The sequence below is a fragment of the Chlamydotis macqueenii genome, chromosome 2, assembly GCF_036417535.1.
Source record: "Chlamydotis macqueenii isolate bChlMac1 chromosome 2, bChlMac1.mat, whole genome shotgun sequence".
NCBI lineage: Eukaryota > Metazoa > Chordata > Aves > Otidiformes > Otididae > Chlamydotis > Chlamydotis macqueenii.
This window is the reverse complement of record NC_141557.1, coordinates 44,521,762-44,547,909: the sequence shown is the minus strand read 5'-3', so window position 1 is coordinate 44,547,909 and position 26,148 is coordinate 44,521,762. Positions and strand designations below refer to the sequence as shown.

Sequence of the window (26,148 nt, the reverse complement as noted above, 5' to 3'; positions counted from 1 at the left end):
AACTATATGTTTTTCACATATTTCAGCATTCTAGCCTTCTCCAACTTTTTCTTACAGTAATTTCCTAAGAGTATTGGGATATTTTTGAGCTGGTTATTCCAAGATGAGCTTTACAGAATTTGAAGGTCATGGGCTCCTGATCCATTTCAAGTGAGACACGCAAATACATATGATTTACAATTACTCCTTTGGTCTGATATGAATATAGAAGTACTTTCACAGCAGATTACCATGGATGTTGCCTCTGACAAGCAAGTAGAAAACATGAGTGGAAACATGCAGCTAGATCCAGAAAAAGAATTCAGCCTACAGACTTATTGCTAGGGTAAGTGAGCCTGAGCTACGAGTCAATAACGTCGATCACCTTGGGCAGGGGTTCCGTTCTATGGAAAGAAGATAGCATTAGCTGCAGTGAACTGACCAAATCCCAAGAAAGATATTTATACTTATTCCGTTACGTAAGTTAGATAACTGGGGAATTTCAATTCCTCAATTTCCAACATGGACTTAGGTCTGGTAAAAACAACTCCATCCTTCAACTCCAGTTTCCTAACTCACAAATACTGAAATTTAATTTTGGTTTAAACCAATTTTAAGAATACATATTTATATAGCAATTGATTATTTTTGTCTAAAAAATAGAAACATCTTTATATTGAACATTCTCCTCTGTATGCACAGAAGAGAGCATATTGTAATTAATTTGCAAACTTTGTGATTATCAAATTCACAGAGTGCTTACATTAGTTTTCTTCCTTCAGTTACACTTTAGTTGATTCAAGGTATCTGCAACTAATATTCTAAAATAAACTAGTTTTACCAAGCAACATGGCAATTCACCAGGAAACAAAAAAAAAAAAAAATCACACAGGGACAAGGCAAATCAGTACCTTCATTTACAATGTGTGACTCCCTCAAGCAGGAAAACCAATTATCAGATAAAAATAGATCAGCACACAGCCAGGATGGCTTCAAGCTCTCTGAGGGCTTGAATGAGCACTGACCAAAAAAAATCTCAAAAAACACACACACAGTGGCAGAAAGTTACATAAAGTTAGGAAAGCATACATTTGGAAGCAGCTGCCAATGCTCTCTGGTAGGCAGCAGGAGGTAATAACACTAGGATGAAAAAGCACAAATATAAGAAAATCCTTTAAGCAAAGTAACATTCCCCTCATATCTCAGATACAAGAGAAGTCTTCAAAGAATGCCCAGCATTCACAGCATCCAGCACTGAAAAGGCCTCTCCTGTGCAAAACAAAGGCAGTGTTCTGCTATGTGTCTTCACAGACAGAGCTGAAACCACGATTCAAAATCTGAAACCACATTAAAAGATTTCCAGAAGTCACAGGTTTAGGCTATTAAGGGACCAGATGGAACCTTGGATCTGGAAGTGGGTCTGGACAGAATTTGTATTTGGGAACATATATTTACAACTGGCTAATAAAAAGAAAATTATCAATGTGTTAGGAATTAACACTCAAGGTCTCGCAAACCTATATATCCATTAAGAGACACAAATCCATAACATTAAATCAGTTCTGGATTTACTTTGCACTTAGAGTAAAATCTTGGCATTAACATTTACAATATTACATTTATTTATATTTTTCTTACTAATGTTTAAGCTGTAAATGGTAAAAATTAAAAAGTGCCTACAGTATGGCATTAATTTACTTGTGTAACTTACAGTGTATATTTCCAGGGAGATTTAGAAAGTTAATATATGCCTTAAAAATTATGGCAAATTATTAACTGATACACAAGTACATTTTAATAATTCCAACCAGAAGGGCTTTGATCTAGTCTGTCCTTTCTCCTACCCTTTGTACAGTTAGGCACCTCATGTTCCCTATCTACAAAACGCCCCCAAGTGTGGAAATAACTCATACACCCATTTCATTTTGGAATTTAATTCTCTCTTTCCAAAGAGCTGAGGCTGAGAGTATGACAAGCTCTGCCTCTCTCCAGTTCACAGAAGCAAGGAGCATTAACTCAGTATACAGTAGTGTCAGAAACTGTTCTGAATGAAAACTCCAACTAAACAGATTCTGGTTCTTCCTGAGCTAGTATTTCTGCAGACTTGAGCTGGTCTGGATTCTTACCCAAGTTCTATGTTTTCTCCTGCAAGCCACTCTAGCACTGTTCTGCTCCTTTTCTTCTCTCGGACAAATAGATAAGCTTTCAGATGGGGCAACTCTCCCCAGGAATCAAATCGGGTTCATAAACAACAGTGACCAAACCCGTGGGATGTAAGGTGGCAGACAGAAGGAATTGGCATTTTACATCTTTTGGTGGATGCAATCAACCCCTGACTACCTTGAAGTGCTGTGAGTCCCTAAAATACACGACCATATGGAATTACTCAAATCCAGCTTGTAATCAGTACCCAAACTGTCATTTGAATGGATGATCCTTGATATAAGGAATATATGTTATTTCCATTTCCACCAGCAAGATGGGATATTGGCCCTTGTGAATCTCTCTCTCACTGTTTATTTCACAGCTATTTTGAAGTGGTTTGAGGAAGAATGTTTATGTTATAACATACTGTGAGTAGTTATGGTCAAACCTGTTTTTTCCCCCCCATCATCTTTTTTACTGAAATGCTCAAAAACAGTTTACATTCCTCTGCTCTGTATTTATAACTGTCTCTTCTGCTCCAAAATACAACCAGAGGCATTGTAATAAACATACCGAGATGCTATCTAGTTAGAGCAGCTTTTCTTAAAATACTGCACATCCTCTGCCAAAGTGCAACTACATAATCCTCATTGAAGGGGTGATTTTGGTCCTGCTTTATAGTTTACCTAAAGACATGGACAGTGCTTCACCTCTAACATCATTAGACATTTATTTGCATTTTCTCACTGTAAGTCTGACTCTAACGATACTGCATTTCAACAGACAGTTTTGTTGGGCATTAAAACGTCACTTTTTGCTGAGATAAAAGAAAGAGGATATCATAATTCTTATTTCCTTTTCATAAATTCCAGTTGTCTAAAACAAGGTTTAGACACACAACCTGGCCCTGCACTCTGTATTCACACTTTCTCTTTTCCTCTTCCCTCTCACAAACCTACTGAACCTCTTTCAAACCAGATTAGACTCTTCATGCATAGCTACTGATATTAAATGTGTGAATAGGTAACACACATTTAATATATACTGCTCTTCCAATTATAAACATGCCCCTTTTAAGCCACTTTAACCATGTCTCAGACATAACATACTTGGTCTTCACAAAGCTGCTGAAATATTTCATACAATGAAAGTACTGTAATTCTTTTTGTCCAGAAAGCTAGTGCCAAACAAAAATGTTAGAGATGGAGGATTACTATTCTTTGTGCCATGTATTTATATCCAGACTGTTTTTACTTCCAAGTAAAGTAGAACCAAACTCTCTACAGTAGGAAAATTTTTAAAAATCAATATTTGTAATCACAGGAATTTGAGAATTTTAACAGTTCTCACTTTTAGAATATATTAAAAACATATGGACAATTCCCACTGAGCTAAGTCTAAGAGAAGTGGCATCACCAACGATAAAGCAGAATCCCAATGAGCTAGCTTTGCTAGCTCCGGGGATGATTCCGCAGCTGCCACAGCAAAAGCAGAGGAGCCAGCCAAGAGACCAGAAAAGAAGCCAAAGAAGAGGTCAAGGTCTGAGAGCCAGAACTTGGCATCCGGGTCTTACAGCTGTCAGGGACACTTATGAGAGAAGTCACTGTTGTCTATAGTTTTTGGAAACAGCTGGGAAACAGGAAGAAGAAAAAAACTCCAAATCTTTATCTGTAACTACCGAGGGCCAAGTTAGCGCTGAAAGGCGGTACATGCCACCATTTCCTTTGTCACAGTACTGTGATACCAAGCCACAAAATGAGAAAAGTATTATCTGCACAGAAACACAGTTTTGTAGTGCTGTGGAATGTTAGACTTCCAGAGAGATGGCTTCTTTTGGAAAAGAAATGTCAGTGAACAAGATAGAAATAAAAACTAGAGAACTACTCTTTCTTTGTGTTTCAAAATACAAAATTTTGCCTTAAAAAGATTTTTTTTTTTTTTTAAAGAGGGATATCCTGTTAAACTTTCCTTTAAACTCTCCATTGTGTAACTACTACCAGCACCAATAAGAACTCTGGTATATAATCAACAGTTTTGTTGCCAAGTTGTATGTACTTTTTATAAAATTAAAAAGCCCAACAAAAATAAAACAATGTGTCTAGAGATGATTGAGAAAATACGAAGCTGCACTGTCTATATTAGAGATTCCATACTTGCTAACGACAGACACGAAAGTCAGAATGATAACTGCACATTTTAAGACTCACTAAATAGAATGTGCAGGATCTCTAAACAAAATATCAGAATCAGAACAACTCTAGTTTTGCAAAAACTATTTTTAAGTGCATATGCATGCAAAAGCCAAAAGCTAATACCAGTTTTCAGGAAAGCTGTCTCCACAGATTCTGTGCTGATGAGCCAAGCAACTGCCAAACTATGTTTAAAAACAAAAGAGAGGCTCTTGCAAAGTGCCAAAAGAGATGTTAGATTCTGCTTTACGAACAGGAAAGAGAGGTTACTTGCACCGGGATTCTCATTGGCGCTGTGAATGAGGCACATTCTGTACTAAGCAGATTCCCAAGGAAACATCTTGCATGTTAGTGTGGACTGTAAAAATGAAGAAATGTGCAGCTCTGATGAAAAGCAAAAGTAAAGTAGAAACCAAGATAATGCAACTGATGTAAAAAAGTGCATGGCTCCGTCAAACAGGTGCTTTAAGCACAGCTCAAATAAACAGCAAACCTCTTTAAATACATAGTTTGATGGGATTTTTCATTTATTTTCTCCAGTCTTTTCTTATTCCTAATCAGTCTCTACATCTAGCTGTAGAGTGAGATACAATCTCTCATTTCATTTTCTGAGTTTAGAAGAACGAGGAATATCAAATTGCTACTTCACAATATTCTTAACTTTGTAGTCCAATATCCATCTTTTCAATGTCACACTTCCGTATGTGGTGCTTTTCTCTGTTTTTCTTGGACCCTGTGAAGCATTAGAAAGCTGTCTCAAGGCAACCTTCTGAAGCACACTTTCCACTGTTATACAAATAAGCCCTCTAGTGGTAAAATAATTGTGAGACCTACATATTCAGAGTTTCTATGCGTTTCCTCTCCAGGATAAAAATTTTACCCTCACAATATTGCCTAACTAACTAAAATTTAGCCACTAATGGCCTATCTGCAACCTCTTTTGAAAGCTATTCATTGAAGATGACAAGCTTACTTCATCTTAAGCATGAGTGCAGTCTTTTGTGCAGTTTTCGCCTATCATGCACGTGCTTTAACACAGACATGTCCATGCCTTGATACAACACTACTTGCTTGTAATTCAGAGAAGAATGGCATAGGATGAATAACACATTTTGTTATCATTTGCTTCATAGCTAGAAATCAATTTCTAAAAATCAACATATATTACTGAAATTCCCTGCAAAACCTTTCACAAATGAAACCATAGAGCAGAAATGCATATATAACCTCAAATGTGGGCTCAGAAGTAACAATAAAAGTAACTACTCTGACAAGATTGATAGTAGCTGTGTCACTCTCATAACTCTCTAAATCAAATTACTGAACAGGGAAGCACACAACTGACTGGAAAAGAAAAATCGCTCCAACAGTAACCATTAGCAACTGTCAAGCTGGAAGGACTATCCCATGGGGGTCTACAAAGATCTCTGCTGCATAAGACCCTAGTTCAATAGTTTCATTAACAATTTTGGTGACTGAACAGGAAAATCTGCTTAAGAACTGCACATATGGTATCAAGCAAGGAGAAATCCAAGTGCTCTGAAGAGCAGAATTAGAACACAGTGATCCTGAAAAACTGAAGAAATAGTCTTAATGAACAACATGAGATTCGGTAAAACCAAACACAAACAACTACACATTGAAACACATATAGCACCAATTCAGAAAAAAAAGAAAGATTCCATACAAAATCATTGCAAAAAAGACAAAAAAAAAAATTGACATGCTGAACAGAGCACCACGTACAACATAGGATGTACTAGAACTTTTCTATACTCAGAAGCGGTAAAGCTTATGCACTTATATCTGGTTTCGGGTATCATAATTAAAAAAAAAAAAGTAGACAATCCAAGTAAGAACAAAACCAAGCATTTTGAAATAAAATTACCTGTGAGGAAGAGCTGAAAGATTTTTTTGAGTTCACACAGTTTACAAAACAGAAGATAAGGACATCATAGCAGTCTGCACGTCTCATGAAGGAGGCAGTGACCAGTAATTTTTCTATACTACAAGCAGCAGTCAGCTTAACTTGTCCCTGAGAGATTTTAGTTAAAAGCTTTCTAACTACAATAGAAAGTACATGCACTGGTTACTTTGGAAGGCTGAAAACCCATATACCAGGAACCTCACACATCTCCTAGGACTGGTGTTCTGGTTTTGTTTAGTGCAGGGGGGCTGTGGTGGTAGCTTCTGGAAGAAGCTGCTAGAAGTTGCTCCCCTTTGTTCAGTGGACTCGGCTGGGCCTAGGACGGACCCGCTGCTGGCCAAGGCCGAGCCAATTGGCAGCAGAATGTTCCCTGATATGCGATAACGTATTTAAGAAGGAGAAAAACAGGAAAAAAATAAAAAGAGAAGATGTGAAGAAGCTGAGCAGGGGCAGAGAGGGGGAGGCGCAAGCCTTATGGGCCTTGCAGGCCTCACCCTCTGGGCTCCTGCTGGGAGGCAGTCTGGGACTGACTTGGCCCAGCCCGGCTGCAAGAAGTGGAAAGGAGATGAGATGGATGATGTGAAGAGAACCTGAGAGGCGTCTGCCTGCCTGTTGTGAAGAATTTTCTTGTGAGAGGAATGGCTGCAGACGCCAAGGTCAGTGAAGAAGGAGGGGGAGGAGTAATGCGGCTCCTGGCCAAGATTCCTCTGCAGCCTGTGGTGATGACCATGGTGGAGCAGGTTGTCCCCCAGCAGCCCATGGAGGTCCATGGAGGAGCAGAGATCCACCTGCAGCCCATGGAGGACCCCATGCTGGGGCAGGCAGATGCCTGAAGGAGGCTGTGGCCAGTGGAGGGCCCGCACTGGGGCAGCTGTTCTGGAGGGACTGCACCCCGTGGAAGAGATGACCCACGTCAGAGCAGTTTCACAAAGGGCTGTAGCCCATGGGAGGGACCCCACAATGAAGCAAGGGAGGAATACGAGGAGTTCTTCCCCAACAACAAAGCAGTGACATAAAATGACATGCGATAAACTGACCGTAACCCCCATTCCATCTTCCCCCCTGTACCGCTCGGGGTGGGAGGAAGGTAGTAGAGATAATGTTAAGCCTGGGAAGAGGGAGGGGTAGGGGGAGGTTATCTTGTTCTCTGTCTCATTATCCTGCTTTGTTTTCAGCAATAAATGAATAGTTTTCCCAAGTTGAGTCTGTTTTGCCCATAATGGTAACTTTAAGGATTTCTCCCTGTCCTTATCTCAAACCTCGAATTTTTTTTGCCTTACATTATCTCTCCCTATTCTCTCGGCGGGTGGGGGGGGGAGTGCGAGAGAGACTGCATAGTCTGGTCCCAATTGGGGCTACACTACGACAGTTGGTCAAGACGCACTGATTCTAGTTCAGAGCATGGAAAGTAAAGTTAGATAAGCTAAACATAAGGGGCAGGGTCCACAAAATACTCTGAATCTTCATTTCCTGATCAGACTGGAGAAGCTGTTACACTGTACTACAGCTCCTCCACTTTCAAATAGCTACCCATTTTTTCTCATGATGAAAAACAGAATAGACAGGAGTTGAAGGAGAGCGACACACACCTGAGTCCCATCCTGACAAAGTTAAACCTTGTCTGAGGTAGACACCTCCAAACACTAGGTAGCCCTCTCAGGCCCTCCGCAGTTTTGACACTGATGTTCCAGATCTAGCTCTACAGTTTATAGCTAAGGTTGGTAGTATACACAAATAATCTAACATGAATTTATCTTTAAGTCTTGACTTTTTGCCAAAAAAAAAATCTAAGCTCTCATTGTATGTTATAAATTGTATACACATGCATAAGAACATGTTAGCATCAGCAGAAATGTGTCAGTATTATTGTACCAAGACAAAATCTCTAGACAATGCACTAAAAGAAAATTACAAGGCAGGAGGCTTCTTTTATTTGAAATAAGAGTCAAAGTTGTAATTCTCCCAAACTTTAAAAAGAAGCCACAATACAACTTTTTCCATATTAGCCACAATTGCTTTGTGGGATCAAAACAAGCATCTGTCTCTTTTATGGCTTGTAAGATTATGCTCCTATCACTCCCTGTATCTCTGCAGCTCAGATGTCTTCAGAGAGAAGCTGAGCAAAGAAAGATACAGCTGCACTTATTAATACAATGTGACACTGCAAAGGAAGCTGGATTCCCTCCCTCTTTTTGTTCAGTGTTTCTATTAGAAAGGCAATTTTTGCATATAGCTTCCCTAGCTAATATTTGAGAAATATATCATAGAGTTGTATATACTCTTACACTTCAGCTTTAGAAGACATTTTACAATGTACAGCTTTTGATCTATTGCTATAAAAATTATTTTGTACTTAAACTGTAACTACACATCTCAGAGTTTAATCTACATTGGCGGGAGGGGGGGAAGGCAGGAGGTGAGCAAGCTGCCATTACTGTTACTCACTCCACAGAAACAGGGAGGAGGGGAGCAGGCACACAAAACAGACTGAAAACTCAGCGGATTTTGAACCTCTCATTTTAAAGATTTATACCAGAAGAAAACTATTATAATACTATCACAGAGCATCCATATGGGGAGGTGCAGTCCTAAAATTTCTTCTTCAGTAACTGTCATTGCTAACTCCTCTGGGTAGTTAAGGCCTTAGTGTAACCATCACAGCACCCGAGGCTCCTTGGAAAGCCTCAGCAACTTGAAAGATTCATAAAACCAGAAAAACAAAACGGTAGAAGGCTCTATCTATACTCAGCAAATTCAGAAACTTGAGATTTCAATCACACCGATGCAAAAACCATACAGTTGTCAAAGAACTGTAGTCTCAATGCTACCTAGGAAATCAGCAGTTACGTTTGATGCTACATGTGGCTTTCAAGATATGCACCAATTAATCAAAACTAGAAGTCTTAAAAAAGCAGATTCACTCATTCCTTCTGACATATCCAAAGTCAGTTTTATTTGGCTGTGGCAGGACCATCCAAGCTCATGAACCTGCTAACATAATGGGACCAGCATCACTTTTCAACTTGCTGTCTTCACAGGCAGGAATATGGCCACATCCCATTCTCCCTACCTGCTGTGCTTTTGCCTCTTAAAGGACAGTTTGCAATCAGAATTTAAAACTAATTTTATAGTCTTCCATAGTTACAGGGAGTGAAACTGAAACAGGACCACTTACAGAAACACTCTACAGTCTGGGCTGTGGATTCCTTCTTGACATGTAAGGAGTTAACCTTCAAATCCTCCCTATTTTATGCTTTTAAAAAAATGCAATACACTTTCCCCAGAATTGTTTTGTTAAACTGGCATAAAAATCACTGGAAAGATGTCACACTAATGCTCATTATATTTGTCCTGCTTGCTCCTGCAGTTCCAATAATTGCATGGGAAATAAAGCCAGACTACAAAATGCAGTCAAATTCAAATAAACCAATACTTCAATTTTTTCCAACATACTATTCTTCAAGATGCATTAATAATTTATCTGTTACAAACTACTCATATAGCCATATTTTTTAAAAATGAAGCGTTTTAGAAGCTTGGAGAACAAGAAAGTACTTGAATTCAACAACTTTATTTGCTAAGCTGTAACAGTAAAAATGTAAATATTTCCTTCAATAAACTGCTTATTCCCATTTCACCGGACTTTAAAACAAGTTTCACTCAGAATTTGCAATGGTTATGAACTTCTGAAAACAATATACTGAGATGTAGATAAACTCAAGTATTGTAAATTCTGTATTTCAAGTTTAATAAAAGATACCCTTACATTTGATACTGCTTTATCTGTAATCCCTGTACCTTGCGCACACACACTCTTATGACAAATCTTCTGACTAAAACTAACCCTGATTAAACATATTATGGCTTATGAATTCTCATCAGCTTCTAACTGTATCTCCTTTGTATTATTCACTGTAGAGATTTAGCCGATTATAGGCATGCATTAGAAATCTCTCATGAGTTCAATGTATTAGAATAGAAAGCAGCAGCATACCAGGCAGCTTGCACACTGTCACAGTTAATGAAAAATCCCTTTGAAAATTACACATCCTTACACTAATTTCTTCTGACTAGTAGAATGAAATTCTGGATTGACACTTCCTTCCAGTGTAAGATAAAAATTCAGTGCAAAAATGAAGTAATTAAGCCCCACTTCTTTTGACATCTACTTTACAGCATGACTCATGACCATCTTCAGCCTGCATTTAATAAAACGTTTTCACAGATTATTAAAAAAAAAAAGTAACCCTCTATACTACAGCCTTTCAGTCCAGTACTGCACTTTCTTGCATAATTTGAGTTCCAAAATCAGTTTTCAGTTAAGTGTGCCAGGTGGTTCTCAGTACTTAAAAAAACAAAACAAAGCAAGCAAACAAAAACCAAAGGGATTATTTTTATAAACCCAGATTTTAAAAAGCGAACGATGCTTTGAACTTTTTCTAAAGAGAGTCGGGAGAGGAAAAATATAGCAACAAATTTAGCTCACTTTCAAATAGGAGACTGTAGAACTCATGCTACATGTTTCCAATAAATGACTACTAATTACATTTACAATATTGAGTAAGTGTGTAACAAAGCCAACAACTTGAGTACAAAAATCAATGCAGAAGGCTTAACACTCCAAACTAGTGTCCGATGTTATTGCAAAGAAAACTTAATAAAAGAAAAGCAAATTCTTCTGCAATTTTGTAACTGGAAAATATGCAAGCAACGCTATTTTCAGAGACAGTCTTAATGATGTAAGAGGTGTTTATATCTAATCAACAATAGAGAGGCTCCAACACACATATGACTGGCTTTCTCCTACTATTTGGAAACAGTTTTACTGATCTCCTGTTCTCCATCTCCTTTCCAACTGCAGCTGCAAATCCCACATTTTCTACCTTTGGATTCCCTTACCTTCTCAGAGCCACTCATTTTCCCCCTCAATCATCTGAGGATACAAATGACAAATTGGATTTATCCTCCAATGCTACACACAGTTTAAAAACCAACCAACCAAACCAACCAACCAAAACATACAACCTTAGACAAAGAAGTTATACAAAACTTCAGAGATGGGAAGAACATCACAGTGCCTGAGAAGAAGGCCTTCTAGTAAGAACACTACTGCAAACTGCATCACAGATGTATGAAAATACAGTATCTGAATCCTATAGTTGCACCTATTCTCTAGGAAATGCCATTATTCAGGCTTGTGCTGGCAGCTACAGGTATCACATTTGCAGAAAATTATTTAAATAATTTAACTGAATAAACTAGTACGTTATTTACCAAACAAAACAATTCAGTTCCATGAAATGCTAAGCCAACCTTGGAATGGTTGTGAAGCTAGGAGGCTTTGAATGTTCATATTCTATCTTGTCATTAAACAATTACTAATCTTAATCAAGTGGAAGATAAACAATCGTTATTAATAGTTATTATCTTGGTTTTTGTCTGGCTGTTCAACTTCTAACTGCCAGCAAGGAAGCGGTACATCCTGATCAAGCATGAGCTGGAAATATCACATGTATACATTAAAGGAAACTTATTTGTGGGAAATAATAAGCTAAGTGGGTTTTAAAGAGATCTGAAAGTCTGATTCTTATAAAATTCTTTAAAATATCTTGTAATTGTCTCCAAAGATCTGTTCTCTATTCATCTTCCCTTTGGAAGTTTTTTTCATTTTTGGCAGCCTTGCACAATCCCTGAAGGAACAGAAAACAATATTCCTACTCAGTTTTCTCCTGCTGTTTTTCCAGGTGGACACTTCTGAAGCACTTATTAGTGTAGTTAAGGAATATGCTTCTCTTCCAGGAGCATTCCTAGTATATGCACAGTGTAAAAATACAGTATATCTATCAGATAATGTTAAATTAATGAGGAATGGCACAATCTCAGAAGACACATCCATTTCTGCTTCTTACTAAAGGGACCTCCACATGAGTTAAAGCATTGCTGTGATACTTCTTGAAAGTTCAAGTCTCTCAGCTAACTAGCGCCTGATACCTTTGTAGCTCCCAGTTCCTACCAGCACCTGGCTAACAGCAAGAAAAAGAGTATTCATTCCCCTTTTGCTTTTGTTGTTTCTACTAAGACACCTCCCAGGTTTTCTTTCCCACTGAGAGGGCTTCATGTGCCACCAGTTTGTTAACCTCCACTATAATATCCCACCCACACTGGCAATGTCCAATTTAGAATTCAAAGTCCTTCTTACACAGAAAAGAACACAAAAAAAAAAAAAAGAACAGAGAAAAGCTAGAAAAATCCAGGGAGAACAAATACACATGATAATTACTTATTAAGATAAGAGTATATTAACATTAGTCGCTTAACTACCTTTTTACTATAAAATAAAATTATTTTGAAAAAGTGGATATTCAATTGTATAAAAACATTGCACACTTTCATATGCAGCTCTGGCCAGCTCATTTTCAGTAATGAGACAGGTGCTTAAAAAGGTTTACACAGCAAATCACCAGATCCTGGGAATTAATTTTGAGGAAGCATGACTACATAGTTGGCTATACTAATAAACTCTTCCCTTGGCCTCTGCTGCAGAAAGGATTCTGCCCTAGATAGACTCATGATCTGACCTAGCTCAGACATTCCTTTGTACATACATTTAATTCAATTGGATCAAAGTATTCTGTTAAAAAAAATAAAAAAGTAAATCTATGTTTCACACACCAAGTCTGACCTTTACAACCACGACAAGTATTTATTTAAAGATAAAAATCATATTCCGAATTGTGTCAGCCTAAAGCGAGGAATGAAAATTACCATCAAAATAGAATGCTCCAGTTGAGGTAAACATAGTAATAAAATATTTCAACACATTTCAGTTATCAGGGTTGAAAAACCTGTTGCAATACAGTGGTTTACTACATACTCACATATTTAATACATTTCAGTGTTTGTACATGGTTTGAAAAACACAATTCATTCATCTGTGTGCCTGTTTTTCAACTTGAGACTGAAAAAGGAAGGGTTTGAGAAAAGAGCAGAAAATAAGGAGGAACAAATTAAAATGACTCACAAATAGGAAAGTGCAAAAATACTGTTTTAAATTCGGAGACTTTCAAAAAGCCATTGGACTATTTAAGAATAAATAGATGTTCATATGCATTGTCATTTCTATACTAGCAGAAAACTACAGAATACAACCAGCAGCTACAAACTCACTTAAATCTTTAAATTTTTTAACATTTGTTTTCATTCTGACAAGCTTTGCTATTAATATTTACTATTCAAAATGAAAAATCTACACTATGTCAGAACGAATATCTCAAAAGAACCAGTAGATGGCAATAAAAAGATCTCGGATAAATTTTGATTCTGGAAATAAACGTAATCTGTATTAATATTGTACATACAACTGATTTCTTAGATTCAACTTTCAGAGTAGTCCTGAAACTGATTTATTAACTAACATTCTTTGAATTTATGACTGTCTACATTAAAAAGAAAGAGTCATCAGGAACAAAACGCTTTGTTAACAATTTTCAAAGAAAAATTTAAAAAGACTCCAGAATTAAGGTTACACCTTGTTTTAACCCATTCCCTCAACTAGTCACCAAATTTCATCAAACTAATTTCCTCTTTTTCTTCAAATCAGTGTAAGAAGTCAGAGGTGATCGGGAACAGTTTCACACAAGCTTGCGTGGAATGTCCTACTTTGCACCTGTGGTTCATACAAGAAGTATGTGTCTATGGGAAAGCCTGAAGAACTAAAGACGCTATGGGATACAACTATTTTAAAATTATGTTAATAGGGGCTAATTGTTTCCTGCTTTAAGGACATTCATCTACTACTTTTTGTTTGAAAACTGCACTTGCTGCACTCAGCGGCCAAATGGTTCAAATCATGTTGCCATGGAAGCAGATGTTGGATTGATGAAAATAGGTCAACTGTTCAAAAAAAAAAAAATCACTGTTTTAATACTTTAAAATTATTATTAAATGTTATTATTTCAATGCTTACCATTATTTATTATAAAATGCTTAGTATTTTATTTTATTTAGTTTGCTAATTTTGCTACCAAAAGTATAGACAGCAGTAGAGTTAGTGTTGTTAACAAAAAAAAAAATTATTTTTGCATAAACCTGTAGGGATTGTGTACAGAATACTTACAAGAATATCACACACAGCTCTTCATTACTGTACTGAGTGATGTAAAATCTTGCCATATAAACATGTTCCATTTGAAGAGTATTAATATTATTATTAAAAAGCACTAACATTTTTTTGAAAAAAAAAAAAAATCAGAACATTTGTAACACCTATGCTTGGCTCTGGTAAGAACAGTGCTTTTTCTGTTTAGCTTTGCATCAGACAGATACATAAATATTAAACTGGAGCCTCAATTACTTTAAACTGATAAAAATATTTAATAACAGCTAAGATTTAAGTAGGTTACCCCATCAACTGAACATGTGAAAGCATATATAGCCTACTGAAAGAAATGACTTGTGTTCCTTAACATTTTCACACTGCCTGCCAAGCTGCTGTCAAAATAGAATAAACACACTGTAAAATGCTCATCTTCACCTGCAGCAAACACTAGAAAGTAAAATAACTCACTCGTATCATGTGTTTCTGAATCTCTACTAGGTGATTTAAAATGCTTTTCTATCAACACCCTGACACATTCAACAGTATTTTTTCCTACCTTGGCACTGATGTACTTTAGATGCACCAGCTTTGTCCTAGATGCTTAATGTGATACATTCTGCTCCTGAATTTGTCTTTACAAGTGAAACGCACAGTTTAATCATTAATAAATATAGTAAAGATACATGGGAATGCTGCCAATCACGAGATTTGTACTCCTCTCACAGTTTAGGAATATTCCTGTAGATTAAGTAATAATGTTTTAATCTGAAATATGTACAACATGATAAAAAAAATAATTTCTGCACCTGAGAACATGTTTATCTGTCAATACAATGGAAACTGTCTTCAACAAAAGTGAAAATCATATTTGTTGTGTTCATTTTCCTACAGTTTTTAAAAGAAAATCTATACATAAAATGTGTTTCATTCTGGAGAACTCTTTCGGACTACCAGAAACTTCGTAACTGGTGTTACAAACCTTTTTCCAAGATTGTATGACCTGAGCTATTCTCTAACACTTAAAAAAAAAAAAAAAATCCCAAAAATGAACCAAACAAAAACCAACCATACTAATGAAGTTATTAAATATTGTTTAAAAGGTACTGACAGATTGTCCCTCAGGACACTGCAAAAGTTTTAAATGTCACATTGAAAGTTTTGGAATTGTTTATAACCAACAACATTCCAAAAATCAGATGGGTTGTTATGCTGCAGAAAGTACTGCAAGACTCATATGTTGGTTTTGTGTCTTTGTGTTTTCTCAGACAATAAATACTTTGTAATAACACAAAACCAGCCAAAAAAAAAAAATCAGACCAGCACACCTAAAAGTATCACGCATACTGGATACTTCTGATAAAAACTATTTTTTAAATATATATTTTATGACAAGTATATTATGGGTTGTCTTGTTTGGTTTTTTTATTAAGAAGAACAGTAAAACTTGACTTTTCTTTAACCAAACAAATGCCTTTCCTCCGGCTTATCCAGCATTAGCCTCTACCAGTCCCTTCAAACAATGTAGTTAATTATGGATCGGTGGTCTTGATCAAAGTTGTTTCTTGATATAAACCAACATTTTTGCCTTTCCTCCCTCAGTATTAGTTTACCTTTTCTCTTCAAACGTTCTTCCCTTTGTTTTCTTCATCTCCCTTTCCACAGCATTTATAGATAACTTGAGATACGCTGTTAGAAAGGAATTTCAAAAGCTACCCAATTACCATGCTGCAATTCCTGTCATCTAAAGGACTGCATGTAAGAAGAATTTACATTTAGAGAGAAAAATATTAGTATTCTCCTATGGCCTACCAAGAAACAGAGGTCTGCCTAGAGACCACATAGCCAGCTTCACATTAAAACAGATAAAATGGAAATAAATATCCAGGAAGCAAAGGCAAAAATAGCCCCATCTCTTTAAGCTGCCATAAATTCATACTCCTTACATTTAGTCATACAGTTTTCATAATATGATCTCTCTGGATATGCTGTCTAGTAATGAACTACAGCATTACATTTAAATTGCCAAATTAGTTTAACATTAAGTACCTCACTGAGGTTAATGCAAATAGAAGAATACAACAGGCAGTCAGTAAACTCATACATCAGTACACCAGTTGACATGATTCACATTTAGAGTTAACTTTGCAAACCTTAAGGCTTAGAAAATAAAACTCAAAGCAAGCTCATAATTTATTGCATAACCTGTAAAAAGAACAACAAAGTAGTATGTGCTCCTGCTGCACCTCTCTAAGGCAATGCAGTTTAACAACTACACATAGACAACCCAGACTTTTTGCCATAAGAAAAGTAATACAGTTCCTAAAAGCTAAAACAGCATACTGATGAAAGTCAAGGCAATGAAGTATAAGAGAGTCACAAAAGATAGACACTTAAGGGCAAAGTCCTACACTCCCAGTTATTATATAAAATGTTCATAGTTATCCTTCCTTTTCTGAAAAGGAATGACACTCAAGTGTTTACTACATAGAATTAGGAAAAGATGAAACCCAAATGCTGTTACAATCACTAGTATTTATAGTCATCATACATACTTGTTTCAGAAAAGCCTTACTGGAAAGTTCTATAAAGATTACGTAGGAGGTCTTTAGAAGACATGTTGGGGTCAAAAACCAAGTAGAGAAATAACTAGTTCACAAAAACATGGTTATTTTGCTTCTTGAAATAGCACTATTAAATTCTTGAAATACATGAAGCAACAAATACACAGTATCTTGGGAATGCATGGAAAAGTACGGCAACAACATTCACAGTACATGAAAACACACACACAAAAAAGAAAGAAATAAAAAAGCAAGACTTTGAAACACTTCTTTGATAGGGAAATCTTAATTTCCTTTTAATATAAGGGGGGGAAGGAAGTCTCCTTCCTGGTATAATTTCCACTGTTGTTCACGTTTTTTGCTACTAAAATACATGCTCTGTTTGAAGGCAGACTTACCTCTACCAATGCCACAGTCAGAATAAGGTCCATTTTTGAGTCTGGGAAAAGGGCATTAACTTGTGGAGACATTCCAATCAGTATGCAATTCGTAACAACTGATATTACACTCATAGTTTCAAAAGCCAACTGAAATAAAACACAGATATATTTATAATTATGACCATTATCTCTAATTTACCACTCCTAAAATTGCTCTCGGCAATACCTCTCTCTTCATTAAATCCTCAGAAGATCCATTATTTTAACTTTTTATTTTCCTTCATCTTTTGAATTGTAAGACCTGTTTGGCAAGCAGTCCAGACTTCATCAGTTTTAAGAACAGGCAAGGACAAGACCACAGCAAGGTCTGCAATACCACAAAGACAACCTGGCACTCCTGAATTTTCCTCTAATTTTATTTCTCTGTGTGCATGTATGTGTATTTGCTGTGAAGTTGTTAAACCAGTATTCTTCCATAACTCCATAGTACTGTGAAGACTTTGAGAAGTTATTTAGAGACCACTAATAATCTAGACATAAGTAATGCCACACCACCTCCTGAAAAATTTTGAATAATCCTAGAGGAAAAACGCAGACAGGTAAGCAGCCTTATCCCTGATATCTTCATGACTCATAACCTGAACACATAAAAGAGTATGCACTCATCCAGAGATGTACTCCAGAACATAAATTTATTTCAGGATAAAGGAAAAAATGCAAAATTCCTAGAGGAACTAATAGTCCAGAGTGAGGTTTTGTCTGAATGTTAAGTAACAGGAAAATGTAAGGATGGTTCCAAATGCCTTTTTTAAATCACAATCAGTTATACAAGTTGAAATTTGTTCAAAGAAAGATTTACATTTAAAAGCATGCAATTGCACAAGTTTAAGAAGCTCTTGCCTACAGAGCTCCCACAAAATGTCTGAAAATATTACGACAGTGTGACAATTACTTCTGCAATATAATGGTTATTTATCCTAGAGTCCTCTCTGGCGTGTGAACGACTAACATTGTGCTGTAGCAATTGTCACAATGAATTAGCAGAAGTAACTTTCTCCTTGACAACAAGCTGGTGAGTCAGCTCAGCTGATAAAATAATTCCAGTATTCCTTTAACAGAAATCTTTCAGCCAATGCTCTAACTTCCCACACAAACCAAATAACTAAACTTTTAAGTCATTATTTCTAATTCACAAAGCAAATGCATTTCTACTATTAGTTAAAAACCTACACTACAAAAAAACCCAACATGACTGTACCATTAGTGTTACAGTTTTTCAGTCTACTCCCTAGATCGAAACAAACTGTTCTAGCAAAATCAAAAGCTATTAATATACCTGCAGCTACGACTGGGACTTATGACCACAGCCTCATTTGTCTGGTCAATGCAGCTATGCCATCAAGATACTGGCAGTATAGATTTGGACTGAGACAATAAATCAAATGTTAAAACACAACCAGATTACAATTCACACATTTTAGTGACTTAATATTAAAATATTTCTCCTCTAAGTCCACTTCATTTATACTGATGTATGTGTCTAATGAACATTGCTCAGAATACTTGGTTTGCATGTTTTTACAGTATATTTCATTTGAGGTTTCCTGATTTAATTTCTCATCTCCCATTTGTTTCTTTTGGTACCAACATTTACAACTCCTCCAAATTAAGCAATCCACTAGTTTATTGTGCCCTTTGTCTCCATTTCATATCATTAGAAAAGTTGTTAAATAAAGCTAGAATATGGATCATCCCCTAGAAATTTCCTCCAGCCTGCTTCACATTCCTTATCAAGCCACTGCTATTACAGAATGCTAAAGTCTCTGGATGTGACTTAATAGTCTTCTTTCTTTTCAGAAAAACCTCCGGTTTTGCAGTAGTTTTACAGGTTATTTTCAGTCAGAATCAGTTCACTGACGCAGTGTGCTCAGCAGACTCCAAACTAGCTGGTGCTAGCATGATTGCATTGGCAAACAACTGAGGACAGAAAATCCTTAACCCAGTACTACTAGCATGAAATTGTTTAGATAGACTGCAATGTTCAGGCTGTGCTGAAAGGTCCAGCTCCTGCTCACAGATCCAGGTTATTTTAAAATTTGTCACCTGGAGTACCAGTAATCACAAGAGCACACAGCCAAGCATGGCTTAGGAATCCAAGTACTTACCTATCATTTGTCATTTTTTTTTAAACCCTTGCTGAGCTCCATGCTTCTGAGATTGCATCAGATATTATGATTTCTAAAATATGTTGCCTGTAAACAGGAGTGCAATACACACAAGGACTAAAGGAAGGATTTGTTTTCCTTTCAAAAGCAACTGAAAGGCATGTGGTCAAAAACCCTACAAAATCCACTACAGTTGGATATATAGTATTCTAAGGCACTGAAGAGAACAAAGTACCTACTAAACTTTAAAAGTGGCTTGAAAAGCAGTTGAAATCTCTTTTAAAACAAATGAATAGAAAAAGAAACACACAAAAATTACCTGCCAAACACCAATATTTGCTGTGGGTTCTGCAAATGGTCGCTTGTAAACTCTACACATCTTTAAGGCATCAGAATATATCTCTGTGATGTTGTTTAACACTGCAAAGACAGCTGCCAGTGGATAAACACATGAGAAAAGACTCACATAGCCAAACTGTAAGAACAACTCCAGGTAATCATCAAAAGTACCCTGGAAAACAGAGCAAAAATAAGAACAATTTTAACCTACAAAAAAATGCAGGAAGAAGCACAGAATTAACAATACAGTTGTAAATATGCTTCCTCATTCCAAAAGAGCTGTTTGGGAACAACTGGTAGTAGAAAACAACAACAACAAAATACAGCTACTTAATTTGGTATTATTCAATTACTCAAAATTTCTTAATAAGGGGAGGTCAAGGTTTTTCCTTTTGCCTAATAAATTTTCTGCAACAGTCACACTTCTTATCTGTGTTACATGAAGTAATTGTATAAACACATTCATCCCCTTCAGGTTCCTGACTATCTCAGTGAAACAGTTACAGAAGGAACAGTGGGGGATATGAAAACAGCATCAGCCATTTAAACTGACAGAACATTCTACCATGAGCATTGTGACAAGAAAAGTCCTAGTATTTCAGACTGTCCATGAAAGACCTAACCAGATAGGTAGGTTGGTAGATAGGAAACTTTCTGGTATTTCTCCTTGTTTATTTCAAAATAGACACATTTCTCTGATCTTTTTTGCTGATTATAGTTGTTAAACTGACTGCCCCCTCCAGCACCTACTGCTTTTTTTTTTTTCCTAGCAAACAGAGAAAGGCAGTACAAGCCCACAAGCTCAGAAATCAATGTGAGGTGGTCATTAGCTGCATTTTCCACTTCAGCTTATTTTCAAGTTGCACAGTGTAGCTGTGTCTGACAAACTGATCTGCAGGCCAGACAATGAGGAGCTACCATTTAGGTTTTTCCACAGAAGCATTAAGATGAACTCTGAATTTTAGTAGGATCTTCCTTATAGATGTTTGTGCAGAAACACTCACTGAAGTGGCAGTCACGTATTTGTCCCTGCTATCACTTTCTCAGAAAACTGTTGCAGGCAGGGAGCGATGCTTCCCTTTGCGCTTTTCCTTCTGGAAACTGCACAATATTGCCACTGCTTCCTCACACCTTTCTTCTCATTTCCTTGCCCCGTACCTATTGACTTTTAGAACAGTAGAGTAGGAAAAGAAAAGGAGTATTTATTTTTCTTCTACTCAATTTATGGGACTTTGTGCAGGAAAACAGGAGTCTGATACGATGATAGAGAAATTTCAAAGTGTGCCATTGTCAGCCACAAGAGCAGCACATGAACTAGAGCATCAAGGAAACAGAATCAACAAAGAAATTCAGGGAGAAAGTGAACTAAAGGAGAAAAGCAGACTTTTTTTTTAAATTTAAAAATTATTGCAGGATATTTTTACATCTTAAACCAAGTTAAGCACTGGAGATTTGAAAAGTGAGAAGAAAGAGGACAAACAAAAGAGATAAATTAAATGTTAAAGAGTAAGTGAAGGAAGGAAAACAAAACACAGAAGCCTGAAACACAGAATTCTGTCAAGACTCCTGCTAAACTCCTCAGTTACTAAACATAGTCAAATGCTTCCCCCTTGTGACAGATTTAATTTTAGAAATACTCGTGCCTGTTAACAGCTCACTGCTTGCAAACAGATCAGTGGCCTAATATTGTGTATTCACAGGCACAGCACAATTAAAATCTTTAGACTGAAAATAAAATTAAGGCCTTGAGTACACAGTACCTCAAACTGAAACTGAGGCTAGCAGTGGACACCTCCAAGGCAAAGTCAGAAATCTACAGTTGACCTGTTGGGTTCCTGTGGAAAATGATTCAGGGCAGAATGGTACAACAGGTGCAGATACATTTGATCCAGCTCTGCACAAGAAGCACTGCACAATGTGACTCAAAGACACCACACTGGCTTTGTACTGCCAGCCCAGAATCAGAACTCGGCTCATGTCTAAGAGGCAGAGCTTATTTGGTAAGGCATATCAATGTCTGACGCCGATACACAGCTCCTGGAGCTGTGCTGGACTATCCGTAGGCGCTCTGCTGATTTACCAGTTTAGACACTACAGGGATTTCTGCTGTGTTCTCCATTGTAAGATAGACATGCTCTCTGATCTCTCTCTCTCCATATAGAATGTGGGAAATACCAACCCTTCCAGAGGAATGTAATTATTAATATTTGTACAGTTTCTCAATTGCAAAGGTAGTATCTCTTTTTCCTCTTCCCATTTCATGGCACTTTATGCAGGAAGAGAAGAATCTGAGACAGTATCAATATCAAATTTCTAACTACTATTCTCTATCTTTTACATAAAAGGTACACTATTTACTATTTATTCTGTAAAAGTATAAATCACACAGCATTGAGACTCTTGTGACTATGCTTGAAGCATCTGATCAAGCAAGTTGTCAGTCAGTCTGTAAGGCCTTAACATACACACTGAGGTCTGCTTTGTCAATTCCTTCAGAACTGCAAGTAATTAATTGCACGAAGTCTGATAAATAAATTGTACTGGGTAGCAGGTGGTCAGGAATGGAACTAGGAAGACAGTGAATGCCCAAGCTGTAGTTTCAAGAAGCAAGAACTTCCAGCAGTAGTACCGGTTTGAAGAGCTAGTTTCTTTTGCCCTCTCCATTTCTGGCCCCATCCAGACATGAGAGCACTCTCTCAGGCTGCAGTTTAAACTAGTATCACTGCAAAACCAAACTAAAACAGAAACAGCCTCCCCCTTCCCTATGCCAGGCTACTCATCCTGGTAGCCTTCAGGCTACTGTTGGATACTAAGGCCATATTACACAAATACTTCTTCCACTGATGCAGAGTTAAGTAGCTCCAAATTCAGCTGCTTATTCCTACCCCTTCGTGCTGGTGTAACTGGGATCCTGCACTGTATCAGTTCCTTGATCCAGTGCACCATATAGCTGTATAAACAACACTACCAGCAAAATTGATGAAGTTAGAAATAAGTTGCCAGGCCATAGAGTCAGAAATATTTTAGGTTTCACTGGCTGATGTCTTTGTCCACTAACTTTTAACTCTTTTACAGTAGTAAAACGTACAAAATAGGTGCCCATTTCTCTCTCCAAGTTGACTTGCTCGACTAATGACAGGTCCGTATCTGTTTTCAGAGAACACATGCGTTTCTTCATCCTCTTCTTATGTCTCTTTTGGAGCCAGTAAGGAAGCAAGGATTCTGCAAACTGATTAAGGATCTGCGAAGTTATCAGCAGAGTGGCCAAGCTCTTTAGTTGGAAAAAAAAAAAAAAAAAAAGAAAAAGAAAAAAAAAATTAATAGTACTGTGGTAAACTGATGATCAGTTCCAATTTTGTGCATTCCAGTAACACTGTAAGTTCTTATACTATGACAAAGAAGGCCAGTCTAACAAAACTAGCAATAGCATACGAAAAGTGTAGGTGCTCTAGTTCCCATTCTTTGCTATGTGCTGAAAAGGACAAAATAGGAGTTAGATGTCTAAATATTCTGTGGATCTGGATTTATCTTGGAGACAGTATACAAAGTCCAATGAAGGGTAAAGATACACACTTAACACATGGCAACACTAATCACAGAGCTAAACAATGAACTTTTTTCTGTTTTTTTTTCTTCTTGCTTTTTACTTTACAGGAAACGTCACAAATGTCATGTCTGGTATAGATATGTCAAGTGTTTTGCTAGAGATCTCTTTAGAAAAACAGAGATCAGAGTTGAAGTTCTTGTTTTGTTCACTGTATTCAGAGCAAAAATATTTTCCTTATATCTGATTTTCAGGCATTTGAGTGCAAAAGATTTTCACAACAGAAAGTTGACGTAAAATACCAAGTACAAATTATTTTTGCTTTTATTGATTCTCAGCTCCTCATGGTAGTCACAAACTTAATCATGCTCCTATCCTCAAAAGTGTCTCATTAAGAATACTACAGAGAAAACCACTTTCTAACATAAAGGGAAAGGAGGAGGAAATGAAAATTTTCCAGCCTCATCTGTGTGGGGAAATAATATATTTATTCGAAAACAGTTCCTCATTTATATGGAGAGATAGAATCGCTCACTTTTATGATTCTGCAACTGCTCTAGAGGAACTGAAATACGGAATCTGTATTTCTAAGAAAATATATATGAAATATATTCATTGTCAAGTTAATATTTTAGAAAAACAATTAAAAACTAAGGTCCTGTTTCAATCAATCCTTTAATTTTCCTAGATTAATCAAAATTTTTACGATGTTCTTGCAACTCACCTGCCTCAAAAGCTTCATATCAAACAGCACAAAGGCAATGTAGAAGAGAGACGCAAAACAATTTAAGAAGTTGAACTGCAAATAAAAAATACTTGTTATTAGTACTCAAGCAAAAGCTGAACTGCAGAAAATCATCTAACTTAACAGTTACTTTGAATAAATAGCTTCCATCCAGATGTAAACTGCTCATTAAAATTTTCTTTACTACTTTTAAAACTTTGGTCAGAAAAAACTAATTTTCAATATTAGTCTTATTCAGATTTTCATTTGACAAGCTAAATCTTCTCCTAAAGCATGGCATACAAAGAACTACAATTCAATTATGAAATGTGGACCTTAAAAACATGTCACCTTCTACTTAACTTGCATCTTTTGTCAGTTTCCCCTTAGGTAACGCAATAAAAAGATCTATTGATCTTAATTTAGGGTAATGATTTTTTTCCTAGTTTCCTACTTGCTATCAGTGCTGGAGGTCCTTTTTTGGAGCTCATGGACAGCATAGATAACATTGGGACTGCAGAGAGCTGCTCATAGAGTGAAAGTGAAAATTGGGGGTGACTTAGATTTGACATTTCATAATTTTAAAATTTATTTTGTATAAATTTCCTATGGGGAAAAAGAGATGGTGCTATTTTTTGAGAAAGGCAGAGACAAACCTATAAATGATACGTACAAGACTTTTAGCTCTAGAGGTTACCAGTAACAGGAGGATAACAAGCAGATTAAAACAAAGGCATGCAGGGGGGTTGGGGGGGGGGGGGGTGGGGAACAACAAAAAAACCTGGAACTCTGGAAGAGACTTAAAAGATCTTTTAAAAAAGGAAACAAGAAGATTAAGTCTCAAAATCAGCCAATCTTTACAACTGCTTTTACTGAACAGCTTATATGGGAAGTCAAGGTTTACAGTACAGTTCCTCAGAATCAGTGCTGCATCTGCACATACACCTAGAAGAGCAACCAAACATACACACATACTACACACAAAAGCAACTTGTTCAGAGTCACAGAGTAAATAGATCAGTATATACTATAAAACGCATAGGAACAGATTGATGGACATCCAGTCGCCTCTGACTGGCTGTCTGAATGTTAGTACAGGTGGAAGTTAATACATGAACTTTTAAAAAATATGATTTACCACGAAGTCTTGCAAAAAGTTAAAGGAATAGTTCCCAGTTGAAGACAGGACCATAGCAATTAACAGAAAAACGTACATAGACAGAATCCTAATGAAAGAACAAATCAATACAAACAAAACCCCAAGTCTCCACTATAAAAAGAGGCATCTGAAACAGTCTAGCAGTTACTGCAATCACTACAGAAATCCTGTTTACTCTGATATTTGTGCTAGCATTTGGCCTTGAACAAAACTGTAGGTCTGTGAGGTAATGGTAGGAAAGCACTATTAAAACACATGACAAGTTCTCTTTTTAAATAATCTTAAAAGCTGCTTATACTACATACTTACCACTAACACCTTCAGAACTAAATGATTCTGATAGGAAGACTCCAGCCTGTGATTTTCTAAAATAACAAATAAAATTACTGATTAGTAAACAGCAGAAGCACTTATCATATACTGGGTGGTGTTATACATTCTTGTGCACCTTCGGCATTCTTGCTGGCAGGACATGAGAAGCTGAAAAGTCCTTGATTTAGTGTAAGCACTACTTAGCAACAACTAAAATATCAGTGCGTTATCAACATTATTCTCATCCTAAATCCAAAACACATCACTATCCCAGCTACTAAGAAGAAAATTAATTCTATCCCAGCAGAAAGCAGGACAAAAGAGTAAACAGATACTTTTCCTCCACCTAAAAATTACTTAACTAATAGTTTATGGGGAATAGCTCCTCCAACACTTTATGGCAAAAAGAATTTATACTGCATCAGTACCTTACTTAACCTATGGAGCTAATCTGGTGCACAATACTGTCATATATATTTTTGGGTACAACTCTGGCATTTTTTCCTACTGCAAAAGTTTTTCTGTTCACATCTTTCTTTCTCAGAAGAGCTCTTTTATAATAGAAAAACCATATGCCATTCTCAACACTTAATAAAATGTGCCTAGTTATTGATTTTACTTTGGCT

The 26,148-nt window shown here is 36.7% G+C and overlaps 1 protein-coding gene across 2 annotated transcripts in view; it reads right to left on the bottom strand.

The window, feature by feature from the left end:
- Positions 1 to 26,148, bottom strand: part of ANO10 (anoctamin 10) — a 123,705-nt gene that overhangs the window by 83,961 nt on the left and 13,596 nt on the right. The window contains exons 7-12 of one of the 2 annotated variants that reach the window (XM_086742761.1): positions 25,520 to 25,575; positions 24,052 to 24,126; positions 22,872 to 23,054; positions 19,764 to 19,955; positions 17,298 to 17,426; positions 13,639 to 14,133 (exon numbers count right to left, since the gene is read on the bottom strand). In XM_086742761.1, coding sequence (XP_086598887.1) covers positions 14,083 to 14,133; positions 17,298 to 17,426; positions 19,764 to 19,955; positions 22,872 to 23,054; positions 24,052 to 24,126; positions 25,520 to 25,575 — 686 coding nt within the window. In that variant the 3' untranslated portion in view covers positions 13,639 to 14,082. Of the gene's footprint in view, positions 1 to 13,638; positions 14,134 to 17,297; positions 17,427 to 19,763; positions 19,956 to 22,871; positions 23,055 to 24,051; positions 24,127 to 25,519; positions 25,576 to 26,148 lie in introns of those variants that run through there. The other variant, XM_086742760.1, reaches the window with a different exon arrangement.